Genomic DNA, 23,299 nt, shown 5'->3' on the forward strand with positions numbered 1-23,299 from the left:
GCCTTTCCCTCCCCATGCAAGCTCCACACTGCCGGTGGCCTTGCACTCCTCCCTTCTGCCCCCTGGGGAGCTGCTCCAGAGACAGATGCTGTGTCGGCGAAGCTCCAGCCGAAGGATCTGATGCTGCAGCTCTAACATGCCCCTGCTTTGCTGATGTGGCGGCTGTCTCCAGAGCAATTGCCTGGAGTTGGGCAGGCAGCCCACTGGACTCAGGATGCCCTGGGAGAGAGCAGCAGCTGCCTGCCCAGAACGGTCTTTGGGGGCCTTTGCATCCAGTGGACTTGTGCCTGGAAGAAGTATGCTGCTGCTGGCTTCTTCAGGCTCTTCAGCAAGCAAGGGGATCCAGAAGCTGGCACGTGGCTCTCGCAGAGAAGGGAAGGAGAGTGGAAGGAGTCTACTACAATTCACAGGTAAACTTGTACCAACCCACCCTGTGAAACTCGTCCCTTCTGGTTTGGCTTTGAGAGTTGTAACTTGTTTTTTTCCTGTTTGGAAGAAAGGTGTTTGGCCTGGTGCTGGGGAGGGGTAGGCTAAAGGTGGGGGAGGAGCAAATTTGCTTAATTTCCTTTTCAAAGTTTATTTAATAATTACTTTTGCTGTTGAGGGGAGGATTGCTTTTTGCCTTTTTTTTTGCTGTAAAGGTAAAGGTAAAGGTAGTCCCCTATGCAAGCACCGAGTCATTACTGACCCATGGGGGGATGTCGCATCATGACATTTTCTTGGCAGACTTTTTACAGGGTGGTTTGCCATTGCCTTCCCCAGTCATCTACACTTTACTCTCAGGAACTTGGGTACTCATTTTACCAACCTCAGAAGGATGGAAGGCTGAGTCAACCTTGAGCCAGCTGTCTGAACCCAGCTTCTGTCAGGATCTATTTTTTTGTGATGGACTTTCGGTTTGGCTAATGGAGACCTGACGTGGATCCAGGGAGCTGGACCATCAAGAGTGACTGTTTTGGGCAGGCCAGGTGCTCAGATCATCGGCTGCCATTCCTCTACAGGTAGAAGAGGAACTAGAATGCTACAAGTCCCGGAGAGGGATCTTGGCAGTGGGGAAGGTCCTGGATATAGGATTTCTCTCATCACCTTGAGGTCCCCTTGGAGAAGGGCGAGCTAAAATCTCTGCAGTACTCTTTGAGTCATTTGTTTGGCATAAGGTCTCCAGAAACCAAGCTTCAGAACCAGATTTCGCCAGTTGGAAATGAAGGAGGCAGCACAAAAGACCCGAATGGAACAAATTGAGGTAAAAGATCTTTATCTTGCTTTCAGACTTAAAATGAGAAGAGGAATTTAATCAAAAGTTAAAATTGTGGACTGAGCTGATAGAACAAGAAAGGAGCAAGGCATCTTGAAGGAAAAATTGAAATTTGACAGACTATAAAGTGTAAAAGAAGCAAAAATAATTTTTGTTTATACATACCTGCGGTTTGGAGAGAGATAGCTGGCAGTGAGAAAAGGGAGGAGGTGGAGAAGCTGCGGAGCAAACATCACGAGAGAATAGAACGCAAGGAGAACAGCGAGTGGCACTGCCTAGAGAGGCTTAATCTGGAGAGCAAGAAGAAGGAAGGGGAAACAGCAAGGGAGACCTCGGAAGGAAAACAAAAGAAACAACACGAGATATAGCAACGAGAGGACAAGAGGAAGTGGATACCCACCATTCCGGAAGAGAAAAGGACGAAGCAAGCTACTATAGAGACTCTCCGCCCGATATCTGGTGAGATTAAAATAGTTTGAACTTTTAAAATAAAAGATAAAAAAGATATCTGGGGTGGGAAGAAATCTAGTGAAGAAGTATGAAGAAAGTGGAGAAGGAATGGCAGGCTGCCATAGGATCGGCTATAGAATTGCTGGGGGGGGAATTACAGAGGGCTATGAAGGATTGAGACAATCTATGCAGAAAATGGAAGAGAGCTTAATTAAAAATATAAAGGATTTACTAAAAGCAGAAATGGAGCCAAAGAATGAGCTACAAGTAACAAAGCAGATAACTCAAGAAAGGGAGCAAAAAACCACCGATTTGACACCGAGTTTTAAAGAAGAACAAGTGTTTCAAGATTGTGCGGCAGAAATTGAGTACAGAGCTACAGATATCAAGCAGGGAAAATGCGACATGGTGGGTTAAACAACGCAGAGTGCGCAGGAACAAATGATTGAAGTTTTGTCAGGACTTTCAAAGAAGCAATTACAAGAGTTAACAACAAACATGAAATACAGAACCAACTCCAGTTATGTTCAGCAGAAGAAGTTGCTAAGTGATAAGATTTTTCAAGTGAAAGAGAAAGCCTGGAAAAGAGACATAAACATAAGATTTGTTACAAGAAGGAATTACTTAAAGGACTAAGCTTTTAGCTTTAAGCTACGAGAGTTTCTTAGGGGATGGAATTCATGGTTAAAATGTAAAGTTAAAGGAAATTAATAATCTAAGATAAATGAACAAATTGGAAAATATAAAATGTAGAGTTAAATAAGTGAAGTGACAAGAAAATAAGGAGAATAAAATTTAAAAAAAAATTATGGGAGGGCAAAATGTCAAAGTTAAATTTATATGTAAAAGATAGAAATTACAGAAGGGATTTTTTGAAGGAATAAGTTATTCATTTTAAATTAAAGTGTTATCTTAGGGATCAAAATTAAAGTAAAATGTTTGGATTGGGAAAATGTAAAAGTTAAATTTATTTGTAAAAGAGATGGAAACTACAGATGGAATCATTTGAAGAAATAAGTTTTTAGTTTCAAGTTAAAGTGCTGATTAAGGGACTGAAGTTAAGTATATGTAACTGGTTAAAGAAACAAATTGTAATAGGTGGAAGATTAGATTTAAACTGTTGTATAATGGGGAAATGAAAAGATTGATAAAGAAGAATCAATGTATGTGGAAGTAGGGGGGTTCTGATAGAATAAGGGTAGTCTATTGATAATTATAGAAATGTTGTAAGAAACAATAAGTTAGGATTTTACCTTTAGTTATAGAGACAAATGAAAGTAACATAGAGTTAACGATAAGAAATAAAGGAGTCATAGTGCTGCTGGGAGTCTACATAGAAAAGGGGAGAGGGGGAGGGGGTGGGCTGCATATATGAATGTATGGGGAAATACGTTGTAAAAATATTGGTAAAATGTATGTCAACCCATCCAAAAAAAATTTATTTTTTTAAAAAAAGGATCGATTTTTTGCTGTAGTTATTAAGAATTGCTGTTCTTGTGTGGGGAGATTGATTTTTGTGGGTTTAAAAGGTTGCTTTCTGTTCATTGTTATACTTGCAGTTTTGAGGGAGGTTGGGGTTTTTTGCTTGCTGTTCATTGTTAATATATTATTAATACTTGCTGTTCTTCATGGGGAGTTACTTTTTATTAAAGAGTTGTTAAAAGCTGCTGTTCTGCACTGCAGTTGTTGATTGTTTTTGCCTTTAGTGGACTTTTGGGGTATTCTCTTACTTGGGTAGTTGATCTTGCCAGGTAAACATTTCATAACATCATAGGTGAGGTGTAGGCCTTGTTAAAAAACACAAATTAATTTTCAGCTGGGGACCAACAGAGTTTTCTCCTAAAAAGGCTTATGTAGGCATTTGTTGTAGGGATAATAATGACATACTTTGTAAACTGCTCTGAGTGGGCATTAAGTTGTCCTGAAGGGCGGTACATAAATCGAATGTTGTTGTTGTTGTTGTTAAGAAGGATTCAGATATTGCTGTTAAATAGATAAATAGGACTCAGAGTAAAAAATTAACCAGGCTGCCCACCTTGCTTTTGGTCACTTGGCTTCAATGAAGCCAGACCAAGTGGTTTAGAAAAGAAGTATTTGTAACCATAGGCTGGCTTGTGCTAGTCTCTGGGTTTCAAGAAGAGTTGATTGTTTCCCAAAGAGGAATTAAGCTTTTTGCAAGTGTAGCTAAAATAGTAACATAAACTAAGTAAGACTTTTTAATATAAAAAAAATTTCCATCTCCAGGTTAGACCCACAACAATTAACCAGCTTTTAGATCAGGTAAGTCAGAGTTTTGTTTTTGTGTTAGTGCTGTTAGTGAATGTAGCATAGTTCAGCTAAACCTACTCTGAAAGTACCAGCAGTACTAGTGGGGACAGAATGAGCAAGAGGAGAGGAGTCCAGTGGGGCCTGGGGGGAAGATGAAGCAGAAGAGTAGCAGGGTAGAAGGGAGGGAGAGGACTAAGTTTCCCCCCATCTGTGCAGAGGCTTGCCTTGGCTCAGCTGCCATCAATCAGGCTGGCCTCTTGCTTCACTGGTGACAGCTAGAGGCCTCAAGAAGTCATCTTTGCTGAGGCTGCTGCAAAAGCACCACCTCAACAGGTGCATGAGGCAGGAGCTGGTACTGGGTATGGATCTGCTGCTGAGACTCCCCCTCATCCAGCTGTTGGCATTCAGCAGGAGGAGGAGTGGCAGCATGAGATGTCCTTTCCTTTGGGGTGGACTTGGGGGGATGTGAGTCTTCTAGTCCTCAAGCTCACCCCAGGGCCCAGAGGATCCTGGAAGAACTGGAAGCAAGGATCATCACCGGTGACCCTTCCCCAGTTTCCTCTGTATCTAGTACAAGATGAGGAATCACTCAAAATTCTCCTGGAATCGCTTAATTTAAATGCATCCAAGAATGAAGAAGATAAGACAGCCTGAACATTTACTATAAACTCTAAACTCCAATGAATTCCATAGAACAAACAAACCTTGCCATTGATCTAAGCATTTCTAAAACTACAAAGTTTTTCTTAAAATATTATATTGATAATATAGAACTAATTAAGTTTACATTTATAATGTTTAATTTCATCAGTTTTATTTTCAAAAGGGGTAGGGAAATATGACAGAGGGAACCAGTTTCTTTACCTCCAATGGAACCTGTAGACAGACTAAAGGCTCTAGCCAAAGTCCAATTTTCCAATAATGTTTGATTCTGCTTTGTCTCTTACTTTTGCATTCCAGTCACATATGGTTATCAGCATATCTTGTTTAAGTGTATGATCAATTTCTTCTTGGACACTTGGATAAAAGTTTTTGATTTCTTCCTTCTCAGCATCTGTCGTTGGGGCATAAACTTGAATGATGGTTATGTTAATAGGCCTTCCTTGAAGTCTGATTGATATTAATTGGTCAGGCTTTATAGCTCTTGACTGCTTGTAGGAAGTGGGAGAGGTCTTATTCATTCCAAAAGAACTTATTTTCAAGAAAACATCAAATTGTAAAATAAGTATTAAGAACTAGCCTTATTTAGATATGGTGCTAGAGGTTTGTATATGCAAGCGTTCTAACTTTCCATACAATGGAATCATCAAGTGTCGATCAATTGTGTTGCTTTTTTACTCTTTTTTGCCGGTCATTCTTGACAACATTCATTTATAAAAACATTGATACCAAGGAAGGAATTCATAATTATTTATGGATTAAGAAATCACTAAAAACTATTCAAAGAAAAGATGGCACTCATATTTTGAGAGATGGACTATTAAGAATATGATTTCAATGCAGAAACAATGTAAGTCTGCCAATTTCACCAATGACATCATCAATAGACACCTACTATGATATTACTGCAAGAAATAGAATTGATAATGTAAATTATGAATATATGATGGACAAGCATGGAAAAATAAAAATATGGCAAGAAATTCAGGCTCAAAGGGGAAAAAATCCATGGTTAATGTACCTTCAAGTGGTGTCGAAATTTAAAGAGCAACTATCCAAAGAAGGTGGTTGACTAACAGGAAAAACATTTCATCCAAAACACTTGTTAGGAAAAGTATATAAAATCTTATTGGACTATGAAATAGAATCAGAACAAGTTAAAATGGATGCAAAACTTTGAAGAGAATATCTCTATGAGCCAATGGGAAATTTTAAGAACTAAAGAAATTAAATTTGCAGACTGTCAAATGTTAAGGGAGAACTCATATACAATGTTTTTAGATTGTAGGTGTCATGGCCCAGTCTGAGAGTGAGGTCTCCTCTGGAGGAGAGGAGCCTTGTGTAGCCAGCCAGAACTCCTCAGGAGAAGAGGAGCCCTGTGTAGCCAGCCCTAGCCCTGATTCAGCAGAAGCCAGCAATCAGGAGCAACAGCTGTTGGCTGATCAGAGCTTGCAGCCAGCAGCTGAGACACCAGCACCCTCTAGCTCCAATACCACAGGGGAAGCTCAGCCAGGGACTTCTACAGGTGCAGCTCAGCCAAGAGCCTCCACCCTCCCAGGTTCACCCATGCCCAAGGAATGCCACAGGCAGCGCCAGAGACTGGAACTGCAGGAGAGACGGTGCAGTGCTTGCCTCTTGAGCCAACACCAGCTGCTGGAGAGTGACGATGAGCAGCGTCAGGATGGAGCCCCAGCAGCTGGCTGAAAACCACGCCTGGCTATAAGAGCCAGTCTGGAGGAACTGCCAGGCGTGGAAGTAACGTGTCTATTGCCTGCAACCACTCCGTGTTCTGTGAACCTTGCCCGTGCCTGCTTTTGGACCTGACGCTATCGGTGACTGACCTTGGACTGCGCCTGACCTCGCTCTTGGACTCTGGACTCACTCCTGGCTTTATCTCGTGCTCTGACCACCAGTTTGACTTGGCTTTCGCTCTTGGAACTCCGCTTTGCCTTTGGCCTTAAGGTTTGGACTTGAACCACCCTGCTTGGGCTAGCCCAGCCCGTAACAGTATATTACTACTAAGGAAATTGCAAATACTAATAGGGACTATAGTGGAAGGTGCTGGAAATGTCAATGTACAGATACAACATTTCATCACATGTGGTGGACATGCAAGAAAGCGAGAAGATATTGAATTAAAAATACATGAAGAGATGCAAAAGATATTAAAGCTCTGCTTTGTGCTAGACCCCAAAAAATCTTATTAAAATTTGCCAAGTAATATTACAAAAGAACACAGTGAACTCTAAATGTATGGTGACAGCAGCAAGAGTAATACATGCAACAAAACAGAAAGCGGAACTTTGTCAAGGACTTCTGGCTTGGGAACCATGGTGGTCTGACGCAGTTCAGGGAGCTGAGCTGTCCAAGTTGCTGTTTGTCAGGGCTGGTGGGGTGCTAGATCGCCCACGGCCCCCTGCTCTCAGGTGGAGAGCAGGCAAGAATGCTTGAGACCCCGAGGGCGTGTAGATCTCGGCTGAGGGGGGGTTCTGCACAAAGGATTCCCTCCCAGCCTTGAGGTCCCACTCTAAGAAGGGTGGCAGAAATCTCTGCAGCAGCTTTGGAGTCATTAAGTTGGCATAGGATCGCTGTACCCAAGCTTCAGTAACTAATTTGAACTAATCTGAATATCTGAAATAGTGATTACAACCCAGAAAAGACCCGGCAAGGTAAAGATCGTTATCTCTTCTACGAGTTTGAAATTGGACTAGAGGATTTAAATTCAAGCAGAAACCTGAAGTAGAAAGTTTAAAAGGACTAACTAAGTCCACCCCGGTAAAAGAATTGTATGAAAAGAAGCTTTTAGAAAAGAATTAGAGGCGAAGAAAGGATTATTATTTACATACCTGTGGTTTAAAGAGATAGCGAACTGTGGGAACGGAGAAACATCGCGAGAGAAAGTAGCGGTGCGACGATGGGGAAGGAACAGGAAGTGCATCATAAACATTGAGATGCGAGGCTAGAGCGGCTGTGAAGGGAAAGGCAGAAGCAGAAGTGCGCCATTTTGAAATAGGGCAAGGGCAAGCCCTCATTGCAACCGGAAGTGGGCCATCTTGGAGAAGGGTAAGGGCAAAGCTTCGATTTAAAACCATAGAGAAAAGACGCCCGCCATTTTAGACAGTTAAAGCGCTAACTTTTGGAAAAATACTAGTAAAACAAGAAATTTAATTTGGGAACTTAAATATTTAAGCCATGGAATTGCGAAAGAGAGCAGACTCGTGGGAGCGGAGCAAATCGAGCCCCATGATGTCGAAAAAGGACTGGCAGTTGGCATTTGATAATTTGGATAAGAAAGTGGCTGAAGGCAACAAAGAACTAAAAGATGTAATACAAGAGATGATGAAGGATCTCAAGGAGACAATTAAATCTGAAGTGGCGGAGTTAAAGAGTATCGACGAGGTCAAGAAAGAACTACAGACGACGCAGCAAAAAGTTAACGAGGTGGAAGAAAAGACAGAGAAGCTAACCACTACATTTAAAGCAGAAACCACAGGCTTGAATGAAAGAGTGGCGGTGATGGAATGTAAATATATGGAGAGACAACTTAGATTTTGTGGCGTTCCGGAGGAGGAGGGGAAGGTAGCCCAAGAACAGATATCGGAATTCTTGAATAAAATCATGGAAGAGATCGTAAGACATGTAGACGTGGAGTGCAGAATTAATTCAAGATATGCAGCTCAAAAAAATCTGCTTAGAGATATGATTGTGCAGTTTACTACCAAAAAAATGAAAGAAGATATTGTGAGCAAGCAATTTCAAAACCCACTGGTAATGGAAGGAAAAAAGGTGAGAATAATGAAGGAGTTACCTAAAAAAATCCTAATAGAAAGGAAAAAATATAGAGATCTGACAGATTTTGAAAGAGTTGAATATAAGATATAGATGGGAGATTCCAGAGGGTCTGAGTTTTGAATTTCAAGCAACTAGGAGAACTATTAGATCGCAGCATGAGATGGAGATGTTCTTGTTGGACAATGACAAAGACTTACCTAAAAGACCCAGAATTTGATTATGGAGTGTAAAGTAATATCATGGAATGTAAACGGACTTAACTCACCTTCCAAGCGTAAAACTATTTTTCATTGGCTATCCAAGCAACGTTGTAATATAATTTGTTTACAAAGACCCATGTTAAAAAACAAGATCAAAAGTACTTAAAAAATTACAAATTAGGAAAAGAATTTGTCGCTACAGCAAAACAGAAAAAAGTGGAGTTGTGTTATATATCAAGGAGGAGCTGCAACCTAAAATGATATTTAGTGACTCTGAAGCCAGATATCTTGCGGTGGAAATTATTTGGAACTCCCAAAAGACACTAATAGTAGGGATTTATGCACCAAATGGAGCTAAAGACAATTTTTTTAAAGAATTACAGAAGCAATTAGACGGAGTGACTTATTCACAAATAATCCTGGCAGGGGATTTTAATGGAGTGGTAAACTTACAGGAAGACAAGAAAACAAAGGGGACTCAAAAGAAACGGGGATTATTGCCAAAATCTTTTTTTGAAATACAAAAACAAGAAAATTTGGAGGATGTGTGGAGAAGAAATAACTCCAAAGCCAAGCAATTTACCTATTATTCGGCAAGGCACTTGTCGCTATCGAGAATTGATATGATCTGGGCCTCTAAGGAATTGGCAATATGGACTAAAGAGGTTGAAATTATGCCCAAAGTAAGCTCAGATCACAATCCAGTTACGTGGAGATTTGGGAAATGTATTAAAAATGTATTAAATTGGAATTTTATGTTCGCCACAATGGAGAAGTTACAGATGGGAAAAGAGTTCATCCAAGCGGTAAGAACTATATATAAAGACCAGTGTGCAGCAATCGTAGTAAATGACGAATTAACTAAGAGACTGGAAATACGGAAGGGTACAAGGCAAGGTTGCCCATTGTCTCCACTGTTGTTTGTCTTGATATTGGAAATTTTATTGATGCAGATACGAGAAGACAATGCCATAAGAGGTATGAAGATTAAGGGATTTACATACAAAGTCAGAGCTTTTGCGGATGATGTAATGGTTGTTGTAGAGGATCCAATTCAAAATATGCCAAGATTGTTGGATAAGATAAAAGAATTTGGTGATTTGGCTGGATTTTATGTTAACAAAAGAAAATCTAAGATATTATGTAAGAATATGGTGAAACAAAGACAACAAGAATTAACGGAAATTATCAACTGTGAGGTAACACATAAAGTAAAATATTTAGGAATAGAGCTTACTGCTAAAAATAGTGACTTATTCAAGAACAATTATGAAAAGCTGTGGCAACAAATTGATAGAGACTTAATCAAATGGAATAAGTTGAATTTGTCGTGGCTGGGAAGAATAGCAGTAATTAAAATGAATGTACTTCCACGAATTATGTTTTTACTGCAAACAATACCAATAATAAGAGACAACAAGCAATTTGACAAGTGGCAAAGGAAAATATTGGACTTTGTATGGGCAGGGAAGAAGCCTCGAGTGAAGATGAAAGTTTTATGTCATGCCAAACAAAGAGGGGGATTACAATTACCAAATATAAGATTATACCATGAAGCAATATGTTTGGTGTGGCTTAAAGAATGGATGTTGTTAGAGAATCTTAAACTCTTAACTCTCGAAGGATATTAAAAAAAAATTGGTTGGCATGCGTACTTATGGTACGATAAAATTAAAGCAGACTCTATGTTTCTGCATCATTATATTAGGCGAAGTCTCTTCACGGTTTGGCAAAAATATAAAAAATATTTGGATGAAGGTATCCCAACGTGGGTGGTGCCAATGGAAGCTATTGACCCGAGGATAATTTATAATAGGGAACAATGTGTGTCATATAAAGAGGTGTTGAAAATGGAGCAGAATATGATTAAGCTTAAAACAGAAGATGAAGTATCTTATTACGGATGGTTCCAATATAGGCAGATTAAAGACTTATATGACTCGGATCATTTAAAATTGGGATTTAATTGGAAGAACTCGGAATTGGAAGAATGTATACTACAAGAAGGCAAGAAAAAGATTTCTAAAGTTTATAAGATCTTGTTAAAATGGTATACAGAAGACGAAACTGTTAAAGTCCATATGGTGAAGTGGGCTATAAACTGCAATAGAGACATAACAATGGAGGCATGGGAACACTTATGGAAAAATACATTGAAGATATCGACTTGTACTAATATTAAAGAAAATGTTTACAAGATGATATATAGATGGTACTTAACGCCGAAGAAAATAGTATATGGGAATAACAAAATGTCAGATAAGTGCTGGAAATGTAAAAACCATGAAGATTCATTATATCATATGTGGTGGACCTGTGAGGTAGCAAAGCAGTTCTGGGGAGATATTATAGAAGCTATGACTGCAATTTTACAAATTCAAATAAATAAGAACCCAGAACTGCTGTTGTTGAACTTGAATATGGAGGGGATTCCCAGGCAATATAAAACATTACTATTTTACATGACAACAGCGGCGAGAATTCTATACGCTCAGAAGTGGAAGACAAAAGAAGTACCATCTATTGAAAATTGGATACAAAAATTGCTGTACATGGCAGAAATGGACAAAATGACAAGAAAGTTGAGAGAACAGAATCCAGAGGAATTCTTTAATGACTGGGGGAAACTAAAACAGTATTTGGAAAAGAAGTGGGACGTAAAGGGAGAAATGTGGGTGCTAGATAACTATTAATTTGGCAGAAGGGAAGAGAGGGCGATCTTTACAAGAGGAGAAGAGATAAGTTAGAAACATGCTGTAACTGTTAATTTGATATTAGGTTTTTTATAGTTTAACATATAATATCTATTTTAGTAGTATATTAGAATGAATAAGAAAAGAAAAAGAGATATAAGTAGTAGATTTAGACAGTGTGTTGGGAAATTGTTGGAAGTCTGAGATAAAGGGGGGAGGGGAAAGGGTGGGGGAATATGGAAATGAGGGTATTAATAAAAAATTTGTAATATTAAATTTTACTCACCCAATAAAAATCTTTGAAAGAAAGAAAGAAAGAAAGAAAGAAAGAAAGAAAGAAAGAAAGAAAGAAAGAAAGAAAGAAAGAAAGAAAGAAAGAAAGAAAGAAAGAAAGAAAGAAAGAAAGAAAGAAAGAAAGAAAGCGGAACTTTGTCCAGATGTGGATTAATAAATTGTATGTTTATGTGTCAATGGCTAAATTAACTTCTTACATGCATAATTGGCCAATTTCAGGAAAAATAGGGGGGGGTTACTACGTGGCTGAAAGATAAGTGTTTTTTTAATCTATCTATCTATATAAAGACAAGTGTCCTGACTGACTCATCAACGCCCAGCCCAAACCCCTGGACCTAGAAACGTGAAATTTGGGGAGAATGTTCCTTTCGTGATGTAGAAGCTCATTAAGAAGAGATTTTAAGAAATTCGCCCCCTGTGGGGGTAAAAAGGGGTAAAATGTGTGTTTCCATAGGGATACAGCTTTCCTGTGTGGTTGGCAGGGTTCTCCTCCCCACCACCACCAACTGCCAGCTCAGCCACTCTTCCCTGAGGTCATTTGCATATGCGGCCTGATTGACCATCAGCCCAACATTCTAAAAAGTATGCAGGACACATACAGTACTTTATATTCAATGACTCCAAGTCACTGAATATGTCTTGAGGTAAAAATACACCTCCCAGTCTTCCCCTCTAGGGTTGCCAATCTCCCTGTGGGGCCTGGCTTTCCTCTGTGGCTGGCAGGCTGATGGGTCAGCTGTGGAACTCTGTGTTCTGAGGTAAAATCAGGTAAAGGAAGCTGCAGATAGTTGAAGAAAGACAGTACAGGAATCCTGAAAAGGGATTTTATATAAAAGTCAGTATGGCAACTGAGTTTTTAAATGTTCATGGGGAGATGGTGCACGACCTTTCTAGGGGCCATTTCACCTCTCACATGAACCTGCCGAAGTGCCCACCACATCTCTTGCAGCTATCATCTCTTACTGCCCCCAAGAAGCCTCCTGGCAGATGTTGTGCAAGATATACCAATGCTAAAAGGAGGCATCAACTTAGAGATGCAGCAAAGAAATATGCACATTGTACTCCTGCGGTACACTCAGCAGTACCAGCAAGTCCCAAGTCCAAGGGAAAGGTGACCATCCCTGCAGGCCTGGGAACAGTAGTGACGAACCTAGCAGTCCTAACAGCCACAATATACCCTCATATCGGCACTATCACAGAGAAGTCCATGGACTTGCTGTGCAAGTGTGCCATTCTGACTCCCAAGAACCACAAGGCTGCCATCATTAACGAAACACAACTTAACTCCCTTGAAGGGGCAGAAATGGAGTACAGATCTGTGGACTCAGTGGTGCAAATGGATGATGCGGTCCACTACCCTGTGGAGTTCCTCAACATGCTCAACCCTCCTGGCTTCCCAGCCCACAAGCTTCTCTTCAAAGTGGGGGCTCCAGTGATGCTGGTCCAGAACCTCAGCCCACCCAAACTCTGCAATGGCACCAGACGATGAGTGAAAGCCTGCACAGGAACATCATTGAGGCAACATTGTTCACTGACAGTGCTCAAGGGGGAGTCGGTGTTCATACCACGCATACCATTCATACCATCAGATAACTTCTTTGAGTTCAAGAGACTGCAGTTCCCCCTCAAGGTCTGCTTTGCTATGATGATCAACAAGTCCCAGGGGCAGATACTGAAGGTGGCAGGAACTGACTTGAGGGAGGGCTGCTTCTCACATGGGCAGTTGTACGTGCCCTGCTCCAGAGTGAGCTCACCCAGCAGCCTGGTGATCCTGAAGGGAAAATCACCAATGAAGTCTACAAAAAGGTCCTTCATTAGAAAAAAAAGGTTGTACGTATTTTTCTATTCTACTGTTCGCTTTATTCAAACACCTTTGTGAAGCTCGGGTACTATGCTATTATACTACAAAACCAACTGGGGAGAAAAAACACAAACCAAAAAATGTTACGTACCAATAATGGATTTAAAGTTTTTAAATTATCAAGCTAGTGTTGAATATAAAATGATGAGTATAATGTATTTTAACATAAGTAAGTGGGAGAATGGAGAGGAGAAATATTATGTAGTTTTAATAATCTGCTATATATTCTGTTTTTGATATGTCTGTTCTGTAATGTTATTTTTTGTTATATTATGTCGTTTTAATACTCTGTTACGTATTTTGTTTTTGATATTGTTTATTGTCTAATGTCACTTTCTGTGATGTAGTCTGCTTTCAATATTTTTTCTACAGTTTAATGCTATTTTCTGTTTTAATCAATTTTTTTAAAAGTATATTTTATAGTTTAAAATGACCTCTCAAAAAGAAAGCATGTTCTTTTCAATGGGCTGATGAATAGATAACCTGGAAGATTTGGCACAACTGGGACAACGAAGACCTCCCTGACTGTATCCTGAAATGCAGAATTAGTGTACCGCTAAGAAGTGTCTTGCTATCCGCTACCTCAATCCCGAATTCATAATAAGCCAACTTCAGTATTACAGGAAAATGGAACAGTTTTTTTGACTATGTGCCTGAAAGATACAATTTTTTAAAATGTTGAATATAAAATGGTGAATACATTGAAATAGTAGTTTTAATAATCTGCTATATATTCTGTTTTTGATATTATGTTTATTGTCTAATGTTATTTTTGTTATATTATTATGTAGTTTTAATACTCCCATTACATAGTCTGCTTTTGATATTTTTATACAGTTCAGCACTATTTTCAGTTTTAATAAAATAATTTTTTTACGTATAAGATATTTATAATTTTTAAGTATAAGCTATTTAAAATGACCTCTCAACAAAAAAGGAGGTTCTTTTCAATGAGCTGATGAATAGATAACCTGAAACAATTGGTACACATATCTGTGGAAGTGTGGTTCATGATAATAGATAATGATGTAATAGTCTATGAAGTAAGTTCCACTGAAATTACCAGGACTTTCAAATAAATGTGTTAAAACTCAGGGATAACTGAAGCATTGCAAAGATGTGAGAAAGGTCCTAATTCTAGAAAAAAAACACCATATGAGAGGAGAACATGCTAATTCAGAAGGGTCTATACATGTACCACCGCTTATGACATCAGTGGAAAGGGCCTTACTCTACAGGAAAGTATGGGTACAAAAGGATAAGATGACTTTTCTCCATTACTTTTCCAAAATGAAAATTTACTTGCTAATCTAATTACACATAATAGATAATTGTAGCTCACTAAAATATTTTCAGAACTCAGTTACTAAAACAAGTTCTTGCTCACTTACAAATACTGCATAATACCCAAAAAGAAAAACTCACAATCAATTACTAACCGTTGCACAAAGCAAGTCTTGCTGTTTCCCATTCTCAGCAGAAGCAGGAACATTGGGGCTGAAAACCATGAGGTCGCTCTTGACACCAGCTTCCCCACTCACCCCTGCCAGGATGTGGCTGTGGCGGTTGGAATATGACCAGCTGCCCACTTCGCTGGCACACACCAGCGTGGCTGTGCCAGGACCGTACATCATGGCCTCCTTGGCCTGACTCTGGCATCGCAGCGCCACGTACACAAGGATGACCAGCAGGAACAAGCTGGAAACAGAGCAGATGGCGATGATCAGGTAGAGGTTGGCGTTGTCTGCCAGGGGCTTTGTATTCCTTCCCAACCCAGAGAGGTGGGCATCACTCTGGGCAGCCTGGGCACTGGCCACCAGTGAAACGCTGAAGGTGGCTGAGGTTGACAGTACCGGCTTGCCGTGATCCTTCACAAGCACCAGCAGACTCTGACTGTTGCCGCCCTCTGCCTCCTCCAGAGCACGTGTGGTGCTGACCTCTCCACTGTAAAGCCCCACCCGCCATGGGCCGCTGGCTGCATCATGCAACTCATAGCGCAGCCAGGCATTGTAGCCCGAATCAGCGTCCAGGGCATGGATCTTGCCCACCACATGTCCAGCTGCCACTGGGACCTTCACCAGAGTCACGGTATCCTGGTCTGGCCCAGACACTGCCGGTGCGTTGTCATTCTCATCCACCACAAACACTTGCACAGTCACGTTGCCACACAAGGAGGGCAGCCCCGCATCATTGGCCCTCACCTGGAACTCTAGCAGCTTCAGCTCCTCGTAATCCAAGGGCTGCAGGGCGTACAGCTTCCCGCTCTCCGAGTGTACCGAGATGTAGCTCGACAGCGGCCAGAGCTTCTCATCCAGCCAGTAGCTGACCAAGGCATTCTCGGCAACATCTGGGTCTGAGGCAGACACTGTGAAGATGTGAGCGCCAGGAGGATTGTTCTCTTTCACAAAGACTGTGTAGGAGGGCTGCGCAAAAGTGGGTGCGTTGTCGTTCACGTCACTGATTGGCACCACCAGGCTGCTGCTGGCTGACAGCGGGGGATCCCCTTCATCTTGGACCATCACTATCAACCTATATTCAGCTACCTGTTCACGATCTAAGGGCTCAGAAAGTACCAGTGAGTGATAATTCTTGAAGGTGGACATCAGCTTGAATGGGAACTGGGAGGGCCACAAGGAGCAAACAATTTTCCCATTGTCTCCTGAGTCTCTATCTGAGACACTGATCAAGGCCACCACTGTCCCAAGAGGGGCGTCCTCTGGAACCGGCACAGAAAGGGATGAAACTGACACCGCTGGAGCATTGTCATTCACATCCAGAACCTCAATGATCACTTTGCAATGCCCAGACAATGGAAGATTGCCTTTATCTTCAGCCACAATCTGTAGATCAAATACATTTATGTCTTCAAAATCCACATTTCTATTCACTTTTACTTCTCCTGTGTTGGAGTTTATGCTAAAAAAATTTCGGAAATTTGGTGGAACATAGTTACTAAATGAATAAGAGATCTGCTTATTAATTCCTTCATCTAAATCAGTAGCATTGAGTTTAATAATCAGAGTTCCAACAGTGGCATTTTCCAGCAACTTTACCCTGTAAACTGACTGGTTAAAAACAGGGGGATTATCATTTGCATCCAGGACATTGATCACCAGCTGGAGTGTGCCAGTGAGCTGTGGTAGGCCTCCATCAGTGGCTGTGACTAATAATTGATGCACAGAGGTCGTCTCCCTGTCCAACGGTTTCTTTAAAACAATTGCTAAAGCTATGTTGTGTTCATCTGTCTTCTGTTCTATTGTGAAGTATTCGTTGGAACTGAGCCTGTAAGTCAGCTGAGCATTTGTTCCAATGTCTGAATCGGAGGCTCCTTCTAATGGGAATTGGGTACCAGGTACAGTTATCAGTTCTGCAATGCTCAGGATTTGTTCACTTGCAGAGAATATGGGAGCATTATCATTTATGTCCCTGATCTCTACCTCAACATGGAAGATTCTCAAAGGCTTATCCACAATCACCTCCAAGTGAATGGTACAAACAGGGCTGTGGGCACACAGCTCTTCCCTGTCTATCCTGGAATTAACAAACAAAATCCCATTTTGCACATTTACCTCTAAATGATCCTTGTGGTCTTTGGAAACCACCCGGAACATCCGAGGCACCAGCTCACTCACCTCCAGTCCCAGATCCTGGGCAATGCGGCCCACAAAGGTGCCGTGCTGGGATTCCTCCGGCACAGAATAATGGAGCTGGCCGCTCCCCATTTCCCAGGCAGCACGAAATATAACCAGCTGCAGCAGCCTCCTCATCATGTAATCTGCCTTCCAAGCAACCACTCCAAACTCAAACGTCAAACCCATCAGAGTCCTTTTGAAGAATATATACATCCCTTTCTGTAAAGGAGTTAAGAATCCAGTGAGCTCCTCTGAATTGGTGTTTATTAAATCCTTTGAATATATTCCAGGAGTGTTGTATTCCGTGTCTGTGATCCCTATTGTGACTGTGACAAGCAGAATTTTCAGGGAGGAGCTCTGGATTTTCAGTCTTCCTTAAATATTTTCTTAGGCTGCAGTGACCCCTTGTGACTGAATTTTGAAACTGAAGGTTCAACTGTTCACATTTTAGCGACCAGTTTCATACAACCCTTTGCTTATCTGTTTGATTTTATAAACTTTGATTTTCAACTAAGGTTCCTAGCACACAGTTGTTTTTCTCATGGGTTGCTTCACCCATGCACAACACTTGGCTTTTGTGCACTTGACAACTTGAATCTGAATGTGTGTAACTTTCTGGGAAAGTGTTGCATGTGATACAACATCTACCAATGTCCCAACATCTTATCATTTAACTCTGTGATCACAAGGAGGGGGAAGGGCCAAGTGACAGAGATACTGCACAGGCATGAATGCCTGCACAGGCATGAATGCCTGCACAGGCATGAGTAGAAATGAACCTGGGTTCAAATATCATCTCAGCCATGAATTCCACAGCAAAAGTGACTCTGTCCTTCCTGGTCATAGATCCAGAGGAGTTAGCCGTGTTAGTCTGTAGTAGCAAAATCAAAAAGAGTCCAGTAGCACCTTTAAGACTAACCAATTTTATTGTAGCATAAGCTTTCGAGAATCACAGTTCTCTTCGTCAGATGCATGGAGGGCAAAAAGAAAGTAGTCAGATATAGAGGAGAGGGGAGGGCGGAGTAGATGCAAACAGCTCCTTCTGATCATCAGTCACACAAATAGTGCTTGATAGTGATTGTTTTAGTGTGCTGCAATGTCAATAAGTGAAGATGCATGCATTTTAGTTCTGCAGACTAAAATGAATACGGCCCTTCAGTTGACGTGAATGTGTAGGAAAGAAGTGGTCATTGGTTCAGAAAGCCCTGGGATCAGATGGATACCATATTTGCCTGGTCTCACTCTGTCCCCTTTAGTGAATGTCTCCGCCCTCTGTCTTGGTAGCCCAAGACAGTGTATAACTGGGAGAAGCAGCCTAACGCTGTCCTCTCCAGCTGTCTGTCGAATAAAATTGCTATTTAGCTGCTTTCCCAGCTGTGGGAAACAGATTCTCCCCATATCTCTCTCCACGAGTAACAAGACAGCTGGGGGAGAATGATATTGGGCAAACATACAGGAAGTAGAAAGGAAAATCTGACACATCCATTCTGTCGAGAGTTGTGCACATATTTATATTTGGTTCAGTGTTCCTATACAGCTCAAACTGACTGACTCCTGTGGCTGCTTTTCAACTTTAAACAAAAGCAAAAGTATTTGGAAGATGTCCATGCTCCCCCCATGTAAGATCTAGTTTAGTACTTGGAAAAATCAATAAAAATTTATACAGGTAATAGTTCCAAGCTGACAGCACTTGGGGTGACAGGTATTTGCCAGGTGGCAGATCACGCACACGCTCTACAGAACATCCCCATGAAGAAGTCAACAAGAATTGTTCTTTCTCTTTGGATCAGTACACTACGTGGCTTTGAAGTCGCATTACAAAGACATTGCAAAGTGTCAACATCTTTGAACTCTGTGTTTTATAACTAGTTGATTCAATGGACATCCTTCATGTTGATATGGTGAAGGATTGAGGTTTATTTAATATTTTAAATTAAATAGTTCTATTCCGCCTACTAAATCACCAGACTCTGGAGGTGTCTGCCACAAAAAACCTTTCATAATGTTTAGGAACAAGTTCATCGTGTAAATATGCTAAAATCTGCCAGAGAGATAATTCTACAAGAAATGACATTCACTGGGTTTATCATGATACGAATTAATGTCAGGACAGACACTCCTAAATGTTTGGGATCTAGAGATAGATAGAGCACAACAGTTAACAGATAATCTGGACAGAATTTGTTAACAAAGCATCAGGACCCATTCTTAGATGGCACTCTTGTCCTCCTCTGCCCCTGAGATGTGCCACCACTTTGCACCTTTACCTCTAAGTGTCCCTTCCCTGGCTTAATGTTCCTGGGTAGCCTTAAATAGGCAAATTCAGGCCCTGTATATCTTGGCCTAAACTCTAGTGAGACCTGCATGTCCTTGTCCTCCATCCAGAAACTCACCTTGAGTCCAATTCCCTCCCCCCATCACATCTCTGCCATTGCTCCGGATACACAGCTACCACACAGGTTAGGTTTGCTTGCCTCTCTGAGAGTTCGGCTGCACATGATATACATAGGTAGTCACTCTTTAGTAAAAGGGCATTCTTTAGGACGACACTGGTAAAGACTGTATAATCCTAGTTTAATAATGACTTTGGTCTGCAGGAATCAGAAAATGTTAAATCTTTTTTTTTCTTTATCAGTGTTATCAATGCTACATTCTAACTGTGCAGGAGGCAGTGAGAGGTGGTGGCAGCCTTGTTGGTGATCAAGAACTAATAGAAGCTGATAAGTAACTATTGTTGTTTTCTATACTAAAAAAGCAGAGTTGTCAAAAGCATATTGACTCAAAGGTAATATTGGTGAGACTTCAAATAGAACATAAGGTTTGTAGTGCTAGCATGAAAAACCCTCAAGCACTTTATGGGTGCTTTTTGGAAAGCTGCAAGATTATAACATCACAGTTTCAGGTGGGTAGCCATGTTGCCATGTGGGTCCAGCCATGTAGCAGAAGAGCAAGGATTCGGGTCCAGTAGCACCTTAGAGACCAACTAGATTTTCAGTTCTCTTGCTTGTCTGATCTAAAGCTGGACTTACCATAAACTCCACATCCACTGCTGATAACTATTAGAAAAGAAGAGTAGAACTTTTCCAAAGCACAACCAAGGTCAATGTTAATTTTATATGTAATCAAGCCCCTTTGACTGTCTCCATCACATCTGACTATACTATTTGGTTAGAGAGCTAGGCTAGGTGATGACTAGGACCTGGAAGACCCACTGAAAAAAGCCCCGCATCCACCTATTGGTTAAAACTCATCTTCAATCTGGCACCCGTGATCCTTGCTGATAGTCACTGCTCATCTAGGAAAGAGCAATTGAGGGGAAACTCCAGGAGCATGGCCTCTCCTCCCAAGTCTTACTGCATCTTGGGCTCCAAAAAGCAAAAGAAACAATTAAACAGCAGCTCTGGGATTGTGCCCTACCATCTGATAAGGCACAGATACAGAAACATTCAATCATTCTGCAGCATGCCAGCAGATTATCTTAGATCCCTTGAGATTCCCAAATATTGGATCCAGAGGAGTTAGCCGTGTTAGTCTGTAGTAGCAAAAATAGAAAAGAGTCCAGTAGCACCTTTAAGATTAACCAACTTTACTGTAACGTAAGCTTTCGAGAATCAAAGTTCTCTTCGTCAGATGCAACAAATATTGGAGAATCTTTACTTTTGCCTACTTCTTTACACTTGCATCTTCTACCTTCAGTCCTTTTGGAAGGCAGATACCATCGTGTCCCACTCCCTCAGTGGCTCTACCCATTCCATACAGGGAAAGTAGAGTCTATTGAACATGTTCTGCTGCATAGCTCATTCTATAATGACAACTGATCTCAATCTATAGCTCCAATCTTGCCAATTTTACCAGAAAGATCTGAACAACTTTACATCTCCCTCCTTCTTGCAAACTCTTCCCAGAAGATAACAAAGTTGCTAAATTTTGCCTTTGGGATATGCAAGCAGCTGACTGAGTCTCAACTTTACTTGTTGGAGGAAGGTATCGTCTCTCCGTCTCCCCCACAATCTGCAATCACTGTTCTGTACTCGTCGCACTATAGGTGCCTTTCCTATTTTTATTTTCATTTTACTTTATTTCTTCTTATTATTATCATTATTGCTGACTCTTCAGAGCTGATCTTGTATGGAAATAAATTTTCCCTGACTGATATAATTTTTATTTTTATTTTCAACCATGCTCCTATTTCATTAGCGCTTTGGTTTCCAGTTTATGGCATCTTAATGTTTCTCTTCTTAATGATGAAACTTTTAAAACACAAATGGTAGCCAAGCTTTCAGAGTATTTTAATGCTAAACAAGGAACTGCTAGTACTCATGCTATTGAATGGGAAGCTTGTAAACCTTTTATCAGATGAAGGATTATTGCATGTGCTTTTCACAAAACAGCTTAGAGAAAGGGAAGAAATAATCATGAAAAATATGCTGAAGTATTTGTGATTTTTGAAGAATATTTTTTATTTTATTAATAAGATTAAAAGCTTAATAAAAAGGCAGAGAAAAAAGAAAAAAGAAGGAATCAAAAAGAGAGGAGAAAAAGAGAACAAAAATTAAAGAAAAACAAAGACAAATAATAAACATTTCATTTTCCCTTTTTCTCTACAACACCTATCATATCTTTAAAAACATTATACTTGTAGTTCTTATACCTCCAAAATTTTCAATACTACCTCCCCCTTCTATTTATTTTTCCCAAATGAATCTTCATAAAAATCAAATCCACAAATCATCAGTTCGTTTTTTCTCGTCTCACGCAGAAAGACAATAAGGGGTTTCCAATTAACCATAAAGATAGACAGTGTTTTATCTCTGATCAGAGCTATAAGTTTAGCCATCTCCGCTAACTCCATCATTTTCACAATCCAGTCATCCATTGAAGGCAATACTGTAATTTTCCATTTTTGCACATATAAAAGCCTAGCCGCTGTTGTCATATATAGAAATAGGATACCATGTTTATTTTCCAACTGTTTGTCCCTTAGTCCCAAGAAAAAGGCTTCTGGTTTAGATTGTATATTGATCTTCAAAATTTTCTGTACTATCATGAGTTTGTGACCCAATTTTTTTTTGCTTTAGGACAAGTCCTCCAAAGCTGATAAAATGTTTCTTCATGTTGCTCACATTTCCAACATTTGTTTGACATACCTTTACTCATTTTTGCTCACTTATCAGGAGACATATACCACCGATACAACATTTTATAAAAATTTTCTTTAAGTGTGGAATTCAAAGTGAATTTGAGCCCCTTTACTTACATATTTTCCCGCTGGTCCATTTGTATATTATACCCCAAATTTTTGACCCATTTTACCATACAATCTTTCACACATTCTTCTTCCATTTCAAATTTCAACAAAAGTTTATACATTTTGGAAATAACACGTTGAGCATCTGAACAATGCTCTTTTTCAAACTTTGTCTTTTCATAGTCAAAGCCCCATAATTTATTTATCTGATTTAATCTTTATAATAATAATAATAATAATAATAATAATAATAATAATAATAATAATAATAATAATAAATAATAGCCCGAGCTCTGCTTATGACCTGAGTTTGATCCTGGCAGAAGCCTGGTTCAAATAACCAGCTCAAGGTTGACTCAGCCTTCCATCCTTCCGAGGTTGATAAAATGAGTGCCCAGTTTCCTGGGAGTAAAGTGTAGATGACTAGGGAAGGCAATGGCAAACTACCCCGTAACAAAAAGTCCGCCAAAGGCTGCCATGGGTCAGTAATGTCTTGGTGCTTGCACAGGGAGTATCTTTACCTTACCTAATAATTGTGCATAGAAAAACCATTGACATTTATAACCTTTAGCTATTAGATCTTCCCTTGACTTCAATTGACAGTCTCTTTGAATGATCAAATAGCCTCAAAAGCCTCACAGCTTATCACCAAAGACCAAATCACTCTGGAAAGTTGTGCTGGGCAAAAAACTAGCAGATGCAGCAGAAGCTGCATAGTAATCTCTCTTTGCAACTTTCACTGCCATCTCATAGGTCTTCATAAACATCCTATAGGATGTTCTTGTCACTTTGTCATGGAGTCACCAACAAACTCACTCTAGCTGTCTCAGCTCCTGTTTCATCTGTCATAGCTCCTTGGTATACCAAAGAGCTACTCTAGTTCAGGACTGAACAGGGCGACGGGGAGCAATCTCGTCAATGGCCTCAAAGGGATGAGCGTTCCAAT

The 23,299-nt window shown here is 40.4% G+C and overlaps 2 protein-coding genes across 2 annotated transcripts in view; both read right to left on the reverse strand.

The window, feature by feature from the left end:
• The window catches only part of LOC129334058 (protocadherin alpha-C2-like), a 280,693-nt gene that overhangs the window by 223,027 nt on the left and 34,367 nt on the right, over positions 1 to 23,299 (reverse strand). The gene's annotated exons all lie outside the window — the stretch shown is intronic.
• On the reverse strand, positions 14,901 to 18,591 carry LOC129333275 (protocadherin alpha-5-like). Its single transcript, XM_054984804.1, is given in 3 exon segments — positions 14,901 to 17,315; positions 17,317 to 17,431; positions 18,560 to 18,591. Coding segments are annotated over 3 exon segments (2,562 nt in total).

This window comes from Eublepharis macularius, chromosome 7 (assembly GCF_028583425.1).
Source record: "Eublepharis macularius isolate TG4126 chromosome 7, MPM_Emac_v1.0, whole genome shotgun sequence".
NCBI classification, from domain to species: domain Eukaryota; kingdom Metazoa; phylum Chordata; class Lepidosauria; order Squamata; family Eublepharidae; genus Eublepharis; species Eublepharis macularius.